This window comes from Lampetra planeri, chromosome 29 (assembly GCF_965212315.1).
Source record: "Lampetra planeri chromosome 29, kcLamPlan1.2.h2, whole genome shotgun sequence".
In the NCBI taxonomy this organism is placed as follows: Eukaryota; Metazoa; Chordata; class Hyperoartia; order Petromyzontiformes; family Petromyzontidae; genus Lampetra; species Lampetra planeri.
This window is the reverse complement of record NC_136135.1, coordinates 10,600,196-10,618,297: the sequence shown is the minus strand read 5'-3', so window position 1 is coordinate 10,618,297 and position 18,102 is coordinate 10,600,196. Positions and strand designations below refer to the sequence as shown.

At 44.4% G+C, this 18,102-nt stretch overlaps 1 protein-coding gene across 1 annotated transcript in view; it reads left to right on the top strand.

Moving 5' to 3' along the window:
* The window catches only part of ACAD8 (acyl-CoA dehydrogenase family member 8), a 617,085-nt gene that overhangs the window by 522,108 nt on the left and 76,875 nt on the right, over positions 1–18,102 (top strand). Inside the window, exon 9 of the mRNA XM_078608250.1 lies at positions 15,884–16,036. Within this exon, the coding sequence (XP_078464376.1) occupies positions 15,884–16,036 (153 nt within the window). The remainder of the gene's footprint in view (positions 1–15,883; positions 16,037–18,102) is intronic.

Genomic DNA, 18,102 nt, shown 5'->3' with positions numbered 1-18,102 from the left:
GCACGTTAACCCATTCGTGAATATTAGTTTAAGGAGCGGTGGGGTCGCAATCATCTCCATGACTGACTCTGAGCCAGTGATGGATATTACACATTCCTATGGCAGCTAACATCTTCATAGGACAACCGCTGCTGACCTCATAAAAAAAGTAGTTCTTGTTTGATTGGCCCTGGTGGAATAATAGGCTCAAGCAACCACGTTTAGGATTTGCACTTGCAACCTTATAATTGTGTTTCCTGTGCTGTGATATTGACTCTGATACCCATCTGGTTATAAAAAAAAAGGCTCTGGGTTTTTTTATTTCCTAACTTCTCACTATATGTGTGTGTGTGTATATATATGCAATACGTGCCTTTGAATATTGACATAATATATGAGCTGGTCATTAAATCTAATAAATTATCTTTAGCTACCTGATATTGGGCTGTAGCTAAGTAAATGAGAAACAAAAGACTTAAGCAGAATTTACATCTTAAAATATCTGTCCCTCTCACGAAATAAATTGAAGTATGTTCACATCCTGTCAACCACATGGCCTTTTGGAAGTGCATTATTTCAATACAAGCAAGCTCTGGACCAGTTTCGACACAAGGTGTGTCATCAGCAGTCAGGCTTTTGTTGAACTTATGCCGATGAACTGCCGGATGTCAGAGGCAAGAACCCTCTCCTTTAGATATTGGTCTGTGTTCGGCACACAATTAAATCATGCATGAGACAAAATAATGTTGTTTTTTGTTGTCAAATAAATGATAGCAGTGTCTTAAAATATGAAGTCTGTACCTCTTGCTTCTCTGTTGTGATAAAACAAATATTTATCTAATTGACAACATACCACAAGTTGATTCCTCAACTTAATTTTTCTTACAGACATTGTCATAAAGTTTCCTTGTCCAGATTTGGTGGCTCATGAGGCTAATGTCTGAGTCTGAGCACTGATCTAACACCTCTCAGATATTGGGCATGAGTCCTGGTTCATCTGCCTGTGAGTTAATTATAATGTCTCGAGGAGCAATTAGACGGTCTCAGAAAGCCCACCAGTGCCCTTAAAATAATCCAGGGGTAAAGGAGCAGCCATGCTAAAACGTAATGCAAGTCACTGCTGGAATGAGGGTCTCTGACCGCTCACTAACACGATGTGATTCACTGCTCTTGGGAAACAAGGCTAAGCCCACATCTAACGAGTGAGTCCATGCTATAGCTGAGGGCCTGTGAGTTCAGGTGAAATGGTTATTTAAAACAATAACCGCCAAAGGTGAGAGCACATGTTGGACGCCTTACATGGTATTAATTTCCACACAATCCTCGGCTCAATTGTGACAAATGAGTGTGAATCCTGTGACCTCAGACCCTCGATTTGTGCCATTTGATGTCATCTTCAGGATACTGTCAGTTGCTGGGAGTAAAAGTTACTGCTAAAATACCCTGCAATTTGTGCTCTAAAGACACCTTAACTCCGTAGGAGTGCAGTATTTTTACGTTGCTATATTAGTAACAATTTGAATCCTAATTTGGGGGGGGGGGGGGGTGGGGGGGCGCTAGAATGGAAATGAGCGCTGCCAAAGTGCTAGTTCGAGTAAAGGAAATGTTTAGACATTTTTTTTTCCAACGCTATTGTGAATGTTACGCCTGTGTTATGGCTACACTCGTGGGACACTGATGCAAAATATGGCTTTTGCAAGTGTAATTTCAAAGTCAGCTAATTTTGGTCAGAAGAGATTTTTAATTACATGACTTTCCTTTTCAACCAAGTTACAATTGCAATTCTTGGCTGGGTGGTGGTATGGTTAGAGCACTTGCCTCTCACTTTTGCAAGTTTGCCAGTTCGGTTCTGGTGAGGATCGACTCGGCTGATAAAAAATCCCCTGACATGGGAATGTGGAATTTTCACCACTGGTTCTTGGCCACCGATGGTTACGAGCACCTCTTTGTACTCAGTTAAGCAAGAGAGCCACTGATATTTTCACTTGGCGTATTAAAAGCGCAGCTGCACATTAGCGTACGTGCACGTTTTTTTTCCTTTCGTACAAATTATGTTGTTGATGTTTTGCCAATATTACAGGTGTTGTGACATGAGGGCTGCCTGGTGCTTCTACTTACATTGATGACACTAACACCCCCACGTACAGTCTGTTAACCCAACCAGCTGCACACGTCCTCAAGGCCTCACTCCAGATCCTCTTGGATGTGTGTGGGGGGGGGGGCAGTAGAGCTGGGGTGGGGGGGGTCACCGTAACAGCGATACACAATGAAGGGGAGAGTGAACTTGGTGGGCCAAAGGGAGATTTGTTGGTGAAGGGCCCAGCCCAGCAATCTCTCGTGCCAGCACACATTTATTAACAGCTGCTCACTGGCTCCATGCAGCTGTAAGTCTCCGGGACTTAATATCTGGTTAATTGTGCAGAGTTCATCAGCTGAGCCCCCTTTTAGCCACCACTTTGGAGATGTGGGCCCCATCTGTTTCCCTCGGTAGGTTGGCAACAGTGGCCAACTTGATTCACTTATGTGACTCATGCCACAGCCTTTAAAATATCTTAAGACCTTTAAAAAAAATCCTTACCACGTTACTTGACAGTGTTATGACTCAAGTCATATACCCTATGCAAGCTGTCACAATGGACAATCACGAGACGCACACATGGTCACTAGTTTATTGACATTGACAAAATGTGGATGCTATCACTGCATTGTGTCCATGCTTTTCAACATCGTAATCTTGGTTTAATTGCCACGTGGTGGTCAGTCTGCTGTACTTATAAATTGATTTATAGTAATTGGTGCATGCAGTTTTTTCTTCTTCTTGGAGGTGAATCTTAATGCCACTGCAGATAGGAGTGAAAAGGCTGACAAGTGCTGTGAGAGATGCGATAATGGCAACATGTCTCATTGTTAATGATTGGAAGTCGATTATGTTCACAAATGCTTATTGTTTTACGTGAAATCTCAATATTGATAACGAGCGAGTAGAATATTGACATAAAGTCAGATTGTGGGATACTGCGTGGGTTGACTCGGGAGGTCAGCTGCTGGCTCTGCAATCGTGCTGATGGTGGCATCAGTGGCATCGGTCTTCAGAATGTCTTGACCTTGACAATATTGAACCTTTAAACAAATATTGAGCCAATTAAAAAAGGCAACCTGGATGTGTGTTGTTTCTTTGTTGTGAAGTGATTAACACACAGCACTGCGAGCACAGCAACTCATATGAAAAATAAGAATAGGTTTTACCTTTTCTGGCATAAAACAGATTGTGTTAAGACACTAAATAGAATCCTTTTGCAAGGTAACAAGTCTGCATTAACCACACACGGTACTTGTGGTGAACATGAAAACAAAACATGCTCTGATAATATATGCATTCTTTGAAACTGATTGGCCTACACCAGGGACAGCCTGCTTCATGGCCTAGTGTCAGACCAGCGAACGCCAAACGGTGAACACACTTGATGCCTTGCAAAAGGTATATACTTGATGTTTGAACATCTTAACGCCCATTTTATTGCCAAAAAGGTTAAAACCTATTATTATTTTTTAAACTTTCATACTGCCCAAAAAGGTCCCATGATATAGCAACTCACGTTCTAGTCTCAGCCATGGTTTACATCAGTGGTTTCATATTTAAACTCACCCTGGGCCTTCACTAGGTTGTATGTATGTACGCATGTTCAACCTCTTTCGCACCATATGTAGCCAACCGTGCTAATCGGAGGTGCCGGGTGAAGGACAACAAACTAAACACAAAAAGCAGATAACTGATATACAAGGGTGACTCGGCCTCAAATAATTGCCTGGGGTGTCGTGTGAACATCAGTTCGGGGAATACAACGGCTGAGCGGCGTAGTGCTGACAAAACGTCTCCTTCCTGTGTGACGCCGGCCTTATCAGGTGCTCACTAACAGCGCTTGCCCCAATAATCTGTTAAGGGCAATACTGTACGGTGGTCTTTGTCTTTGTGATGCACCCGTGCCCATGCCCTTGTGTGCCTTGTTAGCCTAAATATGTGCTGAACACCAGTACTTTCCCCTTCCAGTCTAAATGGCTAAACACGACGAGGACCTTTGTATTTGGGCCTAGATGGCAGGAGTGGTGGTTGTCCTTTGTTGCCCCTCTGTAATTTATTTAACTTCATTTAACTTGTCAGAGCTAGGTCAAGGTCATCCTCGTAATTGAGCTGCTTAGCTCAATGGACCTTTCCAGCTGATATAAAGTCTCGAGTTTAATGAGTTTTTCGCAATCCTTTATCACATCGAATTTCAGACTTGGTCTCTAAACCAAGTGTAATGTGGTGTTTATTCACGCGGACAACTTCGTCTTTTCTCCTGTACTACTTTATTCACAGCATCCCACACGGATGCTCCTCTTGTTCAACACCACGTACTCCTGCCGCGAACTCTTCCTCTGCTAGCCTGCTACTTCGAGCTTACTCTCTCTCACTCCGCTAGCCTGTTACTCCCCACTCTCCTAGCCTGTCACGGACTCTCTCTCTGTATACTCTGCTAGCTACTCACTCCGCTAGCCTATCACACTCAGACGAAATAATTCCGCTAGCCCCTCCACTACTAGCCTGCCTACACCCGCAACTCCAACCTCGCCCATTGCCCCAGCGAGGGTTCAGCCAACACCGCTGGTGAGGACGAGGTGTGGAGGGCGAGGTCCCGGACTTCTCTTGAATCACTTCACTGCTTCATCTCCAACCAACTCAACCCCACTGCCTCACACGTTCCCCTTATATCCCTCTCCTAATTAAGTGCCCTCAGATGGCCCTCATCAAGCCGGCGTCCTTCCCGCCGTCCCTTGCACGTGTTCTCCCCCTTATCGACTCTATCTCTCGCCTCCATGGCACCTACCCCGCGTTTGCATTTGCAGCCAGCCAATCACTGCCTCTTTCCCTAATTGCTGGCGTCTCCTCTCTGTCTGCTGTGACCCAGGCCACCTGCCTGCACCTGCTCGTCCTGAGCTGACCTCACTGTTTACAAACCCTGCGCGCGTCACGCCTCTACACAAGTATGAATGTTGCTCCCCTCACTTCTGTGTAACACGTAGGAGGATTTCACGACCAATATTATTCATAAGAAGGTTTTTGTTTTGTTTAGATTGCGTAAATCTAAATGTGTCGTTAAACCTGCCACCACCCGATACAGCCAATTAGTAAGGTTTGTCACGTTAACAAAACGTGCCAATTCGTGAATAGTGCAGCACACCGGTGTGTTGGAGACTTTTTTTTTTGCGTGTTAACTCTTTTTGCCTGTTAACTTTTTGGGAGGAAAATAAACCTCAACTCGTCTATGGCCAAATGAGCATGAGATTATTGCGTTGCTCATCTCTATTGGTAGCCCTAAACTCTTGCTTCAAATTCCATATTCCCTGGCAGGGGATAGTCTCTTCAAAGAGCGATCACTTTTTACTTCCCACATGGCAGTATTTCTTTTATAGACATCGAAGGAACAATGGGTTTAGTCAACCCCTGATGAGATTTGAACTCATAGCCTTCTGATCATAAGTCAGACACGCTCAAAGAAACCATCTGGCCCAATATATAAAGACAATTATAATGAGTCTATAGGGTGGTGACATATCAATGAACACATTGCAATTCAATGCCAGCCACAGTTTTGTTACTGGCCACACACAACGTGCTTGAACTTTGCTGTGCATTGACACCAGCAGTGAGTTAACATCACCACTGGAGACACAAAGATGGCTGAGTACATTTCTGACCACAATGCCCTTTCTATATGTATGCCAGGCTGAGCTCAAGGTGATACCTTTGCATTCAAATCGTATCTCAGTCTTACATTGCACAGTGTGCGGTGAATAATTGGGCAAAAACATGCACAAGAACGTATAAATAACCGCATATAAACAGGTAACAAATAAGTGAACAGAAGCGTACATTTTTCACTTGAGTTACAGCCACAAATTTGCGTGTGGTGTAGTTATTAATATCGTTTGAGGGCATAATTTTCAGAGCACACAAGCGTGTGATCATTTCCTCCTGCCTAAGCCGAAATCATTACTGAGATTTTTGTGTGAAATGAGCTTTCCAAATCCAATGAAGGTACTGCTTTTTAGCTGGGCATCAATAGGTAATATTCAAGCACTTATTAATCGAATTAAATAACGGCGTCTTTGTGGATCGGATTGAATTTCTTCCCAACGTGCTGGCAGATGGTTACAGTTAACCTCATAATGTCTGATGGTGTTGCATTCATCCAGAGATTTGGTTCCGATCACTTCACGTGTTTGTGTTGCTCTGTGTGCAAGTAATAAACATGACACTCAAATTTGACACAGCATTTACAATTATTTTTCTGGCCGAGTGGAACGATGGTAGATTATTCGTCTCACAATCACAATGTCATGAGTTCAAATCCTGATCAGGAGTCAGCTATTCTCATGATGTCTCGGAGTTTGATCCAAAAAGAAATGAGTACTGTATTATGGGAAGGTAACAGTGGTTGTCCTACGGAGAGAGTAACCCCGTATAAACGTGCAAATTCCACAACCGGCTCATGGCCATCAACAGACAACGACTGCCTGATGCACAGGTGAGCACTGAGACACGTTTGCTATTCTATTTAAATAAATATATGTTATGCTTAACCGATAAGAAATCCCATCAACAAGGAAAATGTTCACAGGCTGATGTTAGACACCGAGTGGCCTTTCTTGAGTTGCAAGGTCTTGAGATGCAGCTACGTTTAGATGCTAATTTTATTGTTTTTTTATAATTCCGTGCAGCCTAAACCTTTGTTACAAATACACATCTTAGATTCATGTCTGTCAGCTCAACAGTGATAACAATGCCCCATTTTCCATCTTTTTCGCAGCTTCACGTGTATTGGGTGTTGGCACACTGGACTTGCAATCCATATGTCCTCCGGTTCGATCTCTCAGCCAGTAGTTGAAACAGTAAGCAAGTTTCTTAAATCCCCCTCCTCCCCGCAACTTGTGTCCACCCAACAATATAGATGGGCACGCCACAGTTAGCCAATGGGCAGGTTAAAGAGCACATGTATCTGTGGTTACACATACAGCATTGCGATCATGAGCATGCAAGGAATCCAGGCTCAAGCAATTTGAAACCTGGAGCCGGGTGCACTACTTGGATAAAAAAGAGGCCACATTTTCAGTTGTTTATACAGCCCTCCTAATATGAAAACTGTCACTTTTACGAATGTAGACACGGATGTGGTTTGCCACCAAAGCACCACTGAGATCCCAGATTTGGGGCCCGAGGCAAGCGAGTAAAACATTGATATTACCTCCTCGCTCTCAAATTGTTCCCCTTTGCAGGAAATATGATGGTCTCGGCTGTAGCGCCTGTGTTTGACAAATAAATAAATAACGTGACTGCAAATTTCACCATGTTACTAATGCACTGCATTATGTGAAAACTCCCACTTTAACATCGAGGCATTCTCTCTGTGATGGATTCTCTCCATTGTCAACTTGCTATCATGTGGTTTTTCTTTTGATTCTTTTTGGTAACGTAATCAAGAGGGACATTATGCCACCTCCGTAAAAGGCCATCTCACCTCACCATCACTTGTGTTATGGGCCAGATCCTAGTTGCATAGTCAACACTCCTCGTTAAGGCCTCCATTCCTGAAAGGCTGCCCTCATCTGGCTCGATGTCTGGCTTGGTCACCAGCCTCTGGATGCCACTCGCCATGCCTGTATCGGGAACCTGCCCTCCTGCACCCTGTGCATGTAACCCATACAATCAAAACGACATGTTCCTGACGTCTACAATGTACGTTGTTACTTATTTCGCATCGTACGTAGCCAACCGTGCTCATCGGAGGTACTGCTTTCCTGCCACCTTTTAGTCCGAAACTTTGAAGTTGCTTTCCAAAATAAGTTATTTCTTCACATACTCGGAGTGTATGCGCTTACTTTCTGATGGCTCTGAAAGAAGCAGCCCTCTGATCAATCTATAATCCGACGCTATTTTAGTCTCAACCACCCTTCTGTATGGTCAAGTATCTGAGATTGTGTGTGTGTGTATACATCACTGCTAATGCACTACTTCACTTTACATCAACTATCTTGCCTTGTTGATACGTACACAGGTTGTTTCCCAGATTGTCTGGCACAATGTTGAAGCATCGTTAATTCCCAGAGTGAATGTCAGACGTGGTGCAGTAACTCTTGAGTGACTTAATCAAACCGAATCCCTTCACTTTTTGTTTTGAATGTCAGCACAGCATTGTCACTGTAGGTGGCATTTTTGTAAGTCACCTTTAATTGTTGTAGTTTTGTATACACAATGGCAAGGAACACAATCCCGAAACCCCCTACCTGAAGACCATGGCACAGATCTCTGTATGCCTTGGCAGCGACGAAGCACCTTAGCTACAAGCTGAAGGGAAAATAGCGAGAATAGAAGGAGGCGATATGCCCCCCCCCCCCCATTTCCTTGAGAACCCCCGAATACCAGGCAATACCAGAACGATAAGAGGAAAGATAATGAGTGGTGAGTGGGGGCTGGAGTGGAGGACCTGGCGATAGACACCACGTTACTACTATCACATTCTCAGTCACTGTTGTTCCCATGAAGGAAAAATGCAGAACCAATTAGCGCGGTTGGCTGCGTACGGTGCGAATGAAGTTCAACATCCGTGTTATTTATATTTAGTATTGTTTTTATTTGGTTATGGCACCCCCCCACCCCGTTACCCCCCTCCTCATTCTCCCCCCTCCCTAACCTAATCTCCCTCTTCCGATCTTTGACCCTACTACTGCAGGGAAGAGAACCCGGTGAACTTCAACCGGCCCCCCATTAGGGAAGGGGAATCGCCCAGAGGGTGCCGCTTCCATCGATCCACGTGTTTCCCCTGCGCTGCCGTGCCGAATTTGTTTGCTCTCTGTTGTGTCTGTGTTGCGGTTTGAATAATTGTTTTAGTCTAGATTTGAAGTTTTCATGACTGCAAGGATTCACACTCTTCGGTTTTTTCGGTAAAGTCACGTAGGAAAATAATAATAATAATAAAATAAAATTATAATAAATTAAAATAACTTTGATACAGTAAATTTGGCTGTGACGGTCCCACCTGAAGACAGATACTTGTGTTGCCTCCGAAACGTCGTAATTTAATTTAGTTATTTTCATTTATTATTATTATTTTATTATTATTATTATTTTACCTACGTGACTTTGCCGAAAAAACCTAAGAGTATGAATTGTTTTATTCTTCTTTTGTATTGTTTACGAATCTTGAAACTTGTCGGGCAGCCCCACGACACAGCCCGAGTGCATATGAACAACATTAATGTTTAATTTTAAACCAATCATGCCAATATATGCGTTCAGGCTTATAGGCCTTACGACTAGTGTGTGTGTGGGGGTGTAGTTTTGAAGATTGTGAACATTAGCATTGACTCGTTTAGAGCTGTTAGAGATGTTCAACTGATTGTGAATGTTGATCCAGTCTATTTTGCATTTGAACACTGGGATGTCTTGCACTGTGTCTGAACTTGGCTTGAGCGACCACTCGCACAAGATAAAGGCGTAGGCCTGCAATTGCTTAGTAATGCAACTGCTGATATTTTAGCCTACTCTTCCTCACTGGCCAGAGGTTGTCAGTACTCGCACTTTACCACACCATGCACAACTTGTTGGTATATGGTGGTGCGTACCAATTGTGTGTTCACCACTCAAGACGAGTCAGCCTCAAATGAGAACGTCGTGCTGGGTGTGAGACTCAGCACTGGGGAGAGAGAGAGACAAAGTGGGCAGGTGTGGTGCTGGCCACACACCTCCCTGTCATACTCCACGCTTGTCCTTAATGGGTGCTCGTGAACAGCATTTGCCCAAACAGTTTATGAAGGTAATTGGAGGAGCTTCCATGGTGTGTGTATGTGTACATGTGTAGTGAGTCCAACTGAGTCGCAAACGTTGTCTTAGGGAGCAACACATTGTATTAAACTATTTGCACAATATACTCGAGGCTATTAACACAACACACACTCGGGTGGTGACCGCCCAACTAACCACGCTACGGCGAAACTAGACACGGTTCCACTATCCCGGTCCGGACCACAAGCTGGGTCCCGGACCGCGTGGCTGGAGGCTTCTTCAAGCTAGACGTGGATCTCCTGCCTCTCCAACAGTAAGAACCCCGAGCCCCTCACAGGGCCCCCCTTATATTGGGCCGGGCTGGGGCTGGCTCCGCCTCTCGCCCCGTCCACCTTCTCGATCTTTCTCGCCCTTGCCCGAAGGCTCTCGAGAGTTCTTTCTGGACCACGTGACCACCCTTTGGCCCCCTCCACCGGTGGCCCCCCTCCAGTATCATCCGGTCACGTGTCCCCAGGTTAGCCAGAGTATCATGCCCCCAACGTAACCCTAGCTGGCTGATACTTTCTGGCTCTCTCAACGGGAGCCCACACCGCACGCTGTGCGTGGTGCCACTGCACTGAACCAGCGCTCACCCATGCCCCCACTAGGGCTGGTACTTCACCCCGTGTCTAGGGTGTACACACAACAGTCGACATCCCGCCGTGGCCTCGCAGGCCCGGCACCACACAGTGAGATTCCCAGTCACTACTCATGTATGCATGAACGGGAGCGGTAGTCTCGTGGTTAGCACGCCGCCCTACGAACCTCGCGACCCGAGTTCGATTCCCGCCCGGGACCAGTTCAGACGATTCTCTAAACTGGTCCGGGGCATCCGCTAGGTCGACTCAGCCTCAAATGATTACCTGGTGCGGTGTGTAAACATCACCACTTTCCCCAAACAGTCTGTTAAGGCTATTGGGGGGATCTTTGTCTTTTTGCATGAACCCATGCACGCACACGCTTACAAATGACATTTGAATCCAACTCATGCCTATATACTCTGTGCCCCAAGCTAAACCTTTATGGTGGTGAACTAATGAAAACTGCTAACTTTTGCAGTTTAGGACATTCTGAACCTTTGTGTTGACTCTTAATGTTGCAGACTTGCAACTGATTGCCAATTTTATTACAGTGGGCAGTGCCTTAGGCTACTGTGGTAAATGATAGGCTCATTTTAGCTTCAATTCTACTCAAACTTTAAATATCAGTGCCGAGCCAACGCGATGGGTTGGCTGCTTTCCAGCTTGAGGCAATTACAATTTGATCGTTGGTACATTGCGTTAAATAATTTTATAAGCGATCTGCTTAGTTAAGTCACTTGTCGACACACGTCGCCATAAAATCATTTACTGTAAATTTAGTAAACGAACGAGATTTACTAAATGCACTTCTGCATAAAGCTGTTAACTTATGAAAAGTGCTGGATTGATGCGCGTTGGCGATGGCAATTGAAGGAACAGTAAATTTGTTCTAATGGTTTAAAAGCCTCAGAAGACTGATCATATGCAGGCTGACGTTGTAAGTTACCCTGATATCAGTCCAGGTGTCAACCCTAAAGCGCTGGTGGAAATGCCACTTTCCCCATGGTGGATCCGATATCTCCATAAGATGACCGCTCATTACTTGCACAAAATGGTACTAATTTTATTGACCACCCTGGCTATGCATGTGTAGGTATTCTTCTCCATGTAAATAAGTTGGCGCTTATTAATTGTTTACCATTACGAATTAAATTTTACTCGAGGGCTTCCTACCTGAATGGAAACAGCTCTGGGCCGACACACCTCAAATTTCCCTCCCTTTTCATGCACATTTTTAAGTAAAAATAAATTGAATTTTATGCCATAAATCACGTATTGTTATATGCAGTTACCTCCCATTTGCACCGTGATTCAAGGTGTGTCACGAGCTGGAATCCCCCCTTCGTATGCAATTGTAAACGGTCCCACATGGTGACGCCGCAGAAATATGGCAGTCATATTATAGGGGAAATGGACTGTGTGGTCTCAACGGGCCCTCGCATGCTTCTGAAATAAAGGTCTCCCATTCCTCCTATTTCTGGGGTCCCTGAATTTAACCTCTCTTATGCAACGCTGCGCATACCCGACGAATCTTTAAACTAAAAAAAGTGGTTCCCCGTGTAGCAATCGTCCGATACAGGTCTACATTGTATTCGTCAGAGCTGACCTTCGTTTGTTTTGCGTAGGCCTTGTTGGCCAGGCTGAGACCACCAATGCCCTCCACTTGAGGCACGTGGTTAAATAAACGGGTGGCTGCCCAGATTTGAACCCAAGATATCGGTGCCCTGACATTACATCAGTCCCCCGAGCCAAGCCCCCTGTCACCTCCTGAACTTTTCACTCGTGCCCTTAATAAGGCACCCTTCACCTGCAGAGAGGCATGCACCCTTCCAGAACGAGCAGAGTCAACGTTGACAGATCGCAGAGGAGATCACATTGTGTATGTGTGGGCAGCCAGCTGATGACATTACAGCGAGGTGGACTTCTGTCAAATCTATACTTGAACCTTATGGCGGGACCCCGGGGTCCCGAATAAACGGAAGTCAAAATCGCAATTAATGTATTTATTTTGGCGACTCCGTCCCACCGCGCACATAAACGCCGCGACCCACCTGGCGCGGATCATTCTGTTGTCGTGTTGTGCAAGCGCAGCGAGGTCGAATGCGCAGAAAAAAACTAAACTTTGAAACTTTGATTAGCGCATCGTGTAGAGCTCGTCGAGAGGAATAGATTGCCGTATCGTTCGCATTCAACAGACATAAAATGACGTCGCAACGCAGTTTATGCGAGAGCTTATGGGACCCCGGGTTCCCGCCACAAGGTTTAATTGATGGTTCATGTTTCATCTTCTCATATGTGTGGGTTTTTTTATGAGCGCCCCAATTTCATCTTGTGTAAAAGCACTCTTTTAAAATGTGCGTATGCATTGGCCATATGTGTTGTGTGTGAATATTTTATGCGTCTTATGTATGGGACAAATATTTCAGAGCCCTTAAAAAAATATGAATATTAAAACTCGGTAAGAATTTCAATGCAGTTTAACGCGTAGGCTTTTGCGACCAATATCCATAATAGAGGTTTTTGGGTTAAATCGCATACATATGAATGTGTCGTTAAACCCACCACCACCCGACACGGCCAATTAGTAAGTTTTGTCACATAAACAAAACATGCCAATTTGTTACTAGTACAGCACACCGGTGTGGTGGAGAGTAAACCCACAACATTTACAATTCGAGTACGACGTTTTGCCACGAATCACAACCAGCATCATCAGGTGATCGCCAGAAATGTGGAGAAATTTTACTAATTGGCTGTGTCGGGTGGTGGTAGCTTTAGCGACACATTTATATTTACATGATCTAATGCAAAAACCTCTATTATGGATTCAATACAAATGAAATGGCACAAAGACAATATTAAAATATGCGTGTTCCAACAACAGGATTAGTTTTCATTTAATTGTTTACCTGATACTGGAATTTCATTAGCCAATAAGCCGATGGACTCATATTTTATTTACATGTGGAGATAGCACCGATTATGTTCCACAACAACGCACAATGTGTTTGTGTACAATATTGCATTCTCCATTGAACATGGCCCCATCATTTAGATTGAGGGCCCAGCAGCACTTGCTTAGCGAGCCTAACTTAGCTGATGAGACCTCGAAGGTCGAAACCAGTCCAGAATTTGCTTGTTTAACAAATGCTGTTGGGTAATATTTGTCTAGAAGACAATAGGCGGATGGGGTATAAAAAAGACCGTTTTATATTAGGAGACACAGAATGGAGTTCTGATTATATTTGCATTCACTTATAGTGTGTTATTTCTGAATGAGCTGAGACCATTTACTGCTGTAAAACCATCTCAGCGCAAGATGACATTCTCAATGAACCCTTATCGGGATAGCTTGCTACAGACGTGCCCTGTGTTCTTGGGGTGGTGTAGGTCACCTGACTTTGCCTGCGCTAATATCTGGGGTCGTTGTCAAAAGAGTGTCATTTAATATTCATGCATAGGTGCATTTATTTTAGCACCACATGAATGTTAAGTGATTCTTTAGGATAAAAATAGCTGCACATGCAGACATGTTATATTTTACTTCGATTTTCTTCCCTACAGAAATGTAAACACGCCACATTTACATTGACTTTGTTTTTAAGCAGACACAGGTGTTTTTGTATTATTTTTTCGTGGCATTTCACTGTAGCACAAATGCTCAACGTGTTTTGATTACAATTAACAACTCATTCCGTTTTTATTTTTGCTTAAAAACACAAGTGAAACGAGCTCTTGGTTTCTAGTCGATAACTGACATCTACAAGAAATACAGCCCTTCCCAGCTCTGTGGTATCCTAGTCGAGCACATGTCATGCTGGGTTATGGTTGGTAGGACAATGAGTAGCTATACATCTCTAAGTGGTTTTTTTGTGTGTTCATCACAGTTCCTGAGCACAGGTCTTAAAGCCCAAAACACCAAGCGACCAGCAACGAGCAGCACTATTTAAGTTGGAAGAGAATGACTTCCGGGTTAGTCATGCAACTTTAGGGGTTAGTGCTCCTGAGGCTTCTGATCCCTACAAAGCGAGTCTGGTTTTCTCTTCATACATTTCTTGAACGGAGCAAGGTTACAAGTAAGGTGACGGTGAGAGGGCATTACACTGTGGAGTAGTGGGAGGGCAGTAGCAGGTAGGGGAATGTTACCTTCAGTGTGGTGAATAAACACAGGGTGGATGAGATGAAACAAGTCAATCTGGATGTCATTGGCAATGATTATCTAAGTCCCATTGCTCTGCTGTGCTCTACCTTATCTTTGACAGTTGTACTGCACTCGGGCAGCTTACAACAGTTGCAGAATCAGACCAAAGGAATGAAATGGTAGCGATACGTTGGGGCCTCAAGGACGATGGAGATGGAACCCGCAACCTCTGGACTACAAGTCCAGTGTGCGAATAACAATTGTACTACAGCAGCAACATTCCTGTGATGTTCTGTGGAGGAAGTGGTGAATTCAGGGATTGTCGGGAGCACATGATGCCTGGACAGTGCTGTGTGACAGTGAGGCTGATTGGCAGTACGAGGTGCCCCGAGAGACAGGGTTCAATGCTTGGGCTGCGCTGGAAGCCAAACATGCAGTGTCTGTGCTTGGTCCACGGGGTGACCCAAGACGTGTCTCTGCCAGGGCTTGATTCTCCCGTGTGGCTGTGCGAGATGGCTTTATTAACGAGTTGTCTAGAGCCAGCAAAAATAAACCATCTGGTTTCACCGGGACACCAAATATATTCCATGTAGAAGCGCAAATAAAATCATCATTATCAGCCGTGGTCCATCCACTGCTGCATGAAGGTATCCTCAAGCTGCCGATGCCATCTCTCGCATTTCTCCGATGTAATATATGTATACGTAACATATTCATATGAATACATACCTGTTCTTTAGTTTATACAAGGAAGGCCTCAAGATTTATTCAGTAGACTTCCGCAATGAGTTGTTTGGCTGTTATTTCTTTCATGAGTATTTTGCGTGTGGGTGGAAACTGGAGTCCCTGTCTGTCTTCCCCCACCTCCTCCCTTCTACCCTCTCCCCTTATATTTCAAATATATTCCTGTCTGTTGCATACTCGAGTAATAATAACGCTGAATCTACTTTGATATTTCTGTAGCTCGTGTTGGGTTTTTTTTAATTCATTTGTCCAAGTCAACTTTTGTTACTGGAAATGTATCACATTTCATATTGACTCTATTTGCATGCTGTTTTCTTTTTTCTTTAGCAAATGTCGTTATTTATGCTTGATTTCGATTTTTTTTGTTTCATTTATTCGTGGTTCTTTCTCTCATTTCTGTTTGCTTAATTGGTGTCCTCAGTTTTGATGTTACTGCTTTTGTCATTTGTGTGACCCAGATTGAGCGACACTCGTCTCTCTGGGGGTTCTTGCCCGTTTAACGCCAACATAAGTGCGAGCTTGAAACTATTTTTTTTTATCTGTACCCCCATGCACTCCTGCCACCCCGTCCCCATGCAGTACCTGCAGTTCCGGCTGGCTGAGATGGCCACGTCTCTGGTGGCATCGAGGCTCATGATCCGGAACGCGGCACGAGCGCTGGACCTGGGCGACCCGGCCGCTGTGCCGCTCTGCGCCATGGCCAAGCTCTTTGCCACCGACGAGTGCTTCAAGGTTTGTTCCTCGGTGCCACGCCAGAGCCTGCGATTGTGGTGCATGTGCCGCAGAGTGGCACAGAGCTTCATAGCTCATCAGATTTCTCCAAGATAAATAAAGATTCGGATTCTGACCTGCCTCACAATCATACAAACAGGGGGCTATGAGATGCAATGATGGGGGGGAGATCACCACCCCCCCCCCACACTCCTTAATTTAGACCTCAAAGTTGAGGTGTTATTTAGGATTACCAGTGAAAAAATTTGCAATTTCAGGACCATTCCCCACTAGGGAATCCTCAAGTTCTGCATCTGCTTGGCTCATCACATCACCGGGGTTAATAAAATGTCCAATGCTTGCGGGTAGTCACCAGTCATTGTCCGATGGGTGAACTGGTCTCTGCCATGAGCTCGGGCTGCTAAGGGATAGGAATGCCAAGCAGTGCTCATTGGAGAAGAGGTTTGCTTTTGAAATGTTGACTTCAGTGAGCAGGTAGTGCAACCCAGCGATTGCTTGTTCACACCATACTTTGCAAGCTATTATAATCTATAAAAAAATGTTATGTACTGGGCCAATGGTGGAAATTCCATATATATATGACAGGGGCCAATAACTCAACAGTAAGACCACTATTGACCTTCTACAAATTGTAATAACCCTAGAGGGATGAAGGACTGAGTTGATCTCTGACCAGGAATCCAAACTTCACAATATGAGTCGTGTACTCTGTGCCACCTGGCCTGTTCTCATCATCATCATTCATGACTTCCAAGTTCTCAATCGACCAATGTGTCCAATTTATGAAATATGTGGGCGTTATAAATTGAGGTTAATATTATCATCATCAACCCACTTCTGGCTGAAGGCCTTCCCAAGCTGCCCAAAACCTCTCATGATACAGCTATGTGATAATGCACCCAGCACCTGCATATGAACTGACTTCATTGCTCCGTTATACATGTGTATATGTAAGTTGTACTTGTTTCGCACCGTGCGTAGCCAACCGTGCTCAATCGGAGGTGTGAGCGAAGGACAAATAAACTAAGCACAAAAATCAGTTCTCAAAGAAAGGAGTTTTCAATCGAGATTTCAAAGTGCATAGTGCCAGTGTCTTCTTAATATCAGAAGGAAGAGCATGCCAGATGGCCTCAGAAGTGCATCTGAAAGCACGCGATGCGGTGACCGTCTTTGTTCGATGGCCAGCCAAGAGCCAGTGCGAGGATGACCGGAGTTTGTGTGATCGTTTATGTTCCGTGATGAGATCAGCAAAGTATCGTGGTTCATTTGCGGCAAACACTTTGTGTGTAATGCTCCATCTCCTTGGTGGATGTCCGCTGGGATGCATTCGCTTCCTTGGCTGCCACTCCGTTGTTATTCTTGACCACCGTCCATCATCCTTTCAGTTTATTTACAGCTAGTAATTACGTTAAAATATTATACGTGTGATCTTTAATTCGTCTTGATTCCAGCTGACATATTCCATCATCTACATGTGCAGAATCTGGTGCAGTCTTTGAAACTTAAAATTTACATTAAGTAGAGCGTAGCAATAGAGGCCTGCAGCATTAAAATGGAACTGCATTATGTCCCGTAGCCTTTGGCGAGAGAATATAAGTGGTGTCTTTGATGGTACTTGCACAGGATGTTAATTTAAAACATTTGCAAATGCCCATTAGCTAGAACTGGCGGTGCTGCCACAGACATTCACATTAACATTGGTCTGTGCTCTGACTTTGAGGAGGTGAGATCTGTTTTGAAGTAATAACATACTGAGTGAGCAGAAACTTTCTTAAGCAAAATTATATTAATGCCGGGCAATAACTGCATAAAATATCGTTCCTTTTTTCTTACATTTTTTACAGGGCTTATTAATGAACGAGCTGGAACATTGGTTCCAGTGCTTGAGAAGGATTGGCTGATATAATGCGTGGCCATTAGCGGACCTCAAATGGTACATGTGTCGTGAGTTCAACTGAGTCGCAGACGTACTCTTTGGAGGCAACACATTTATTAACACCAACACCCGGGGTAACTACTCCTTAACAGAATAACAACCTATGGTGGTGACCACCAGGCTAACTACG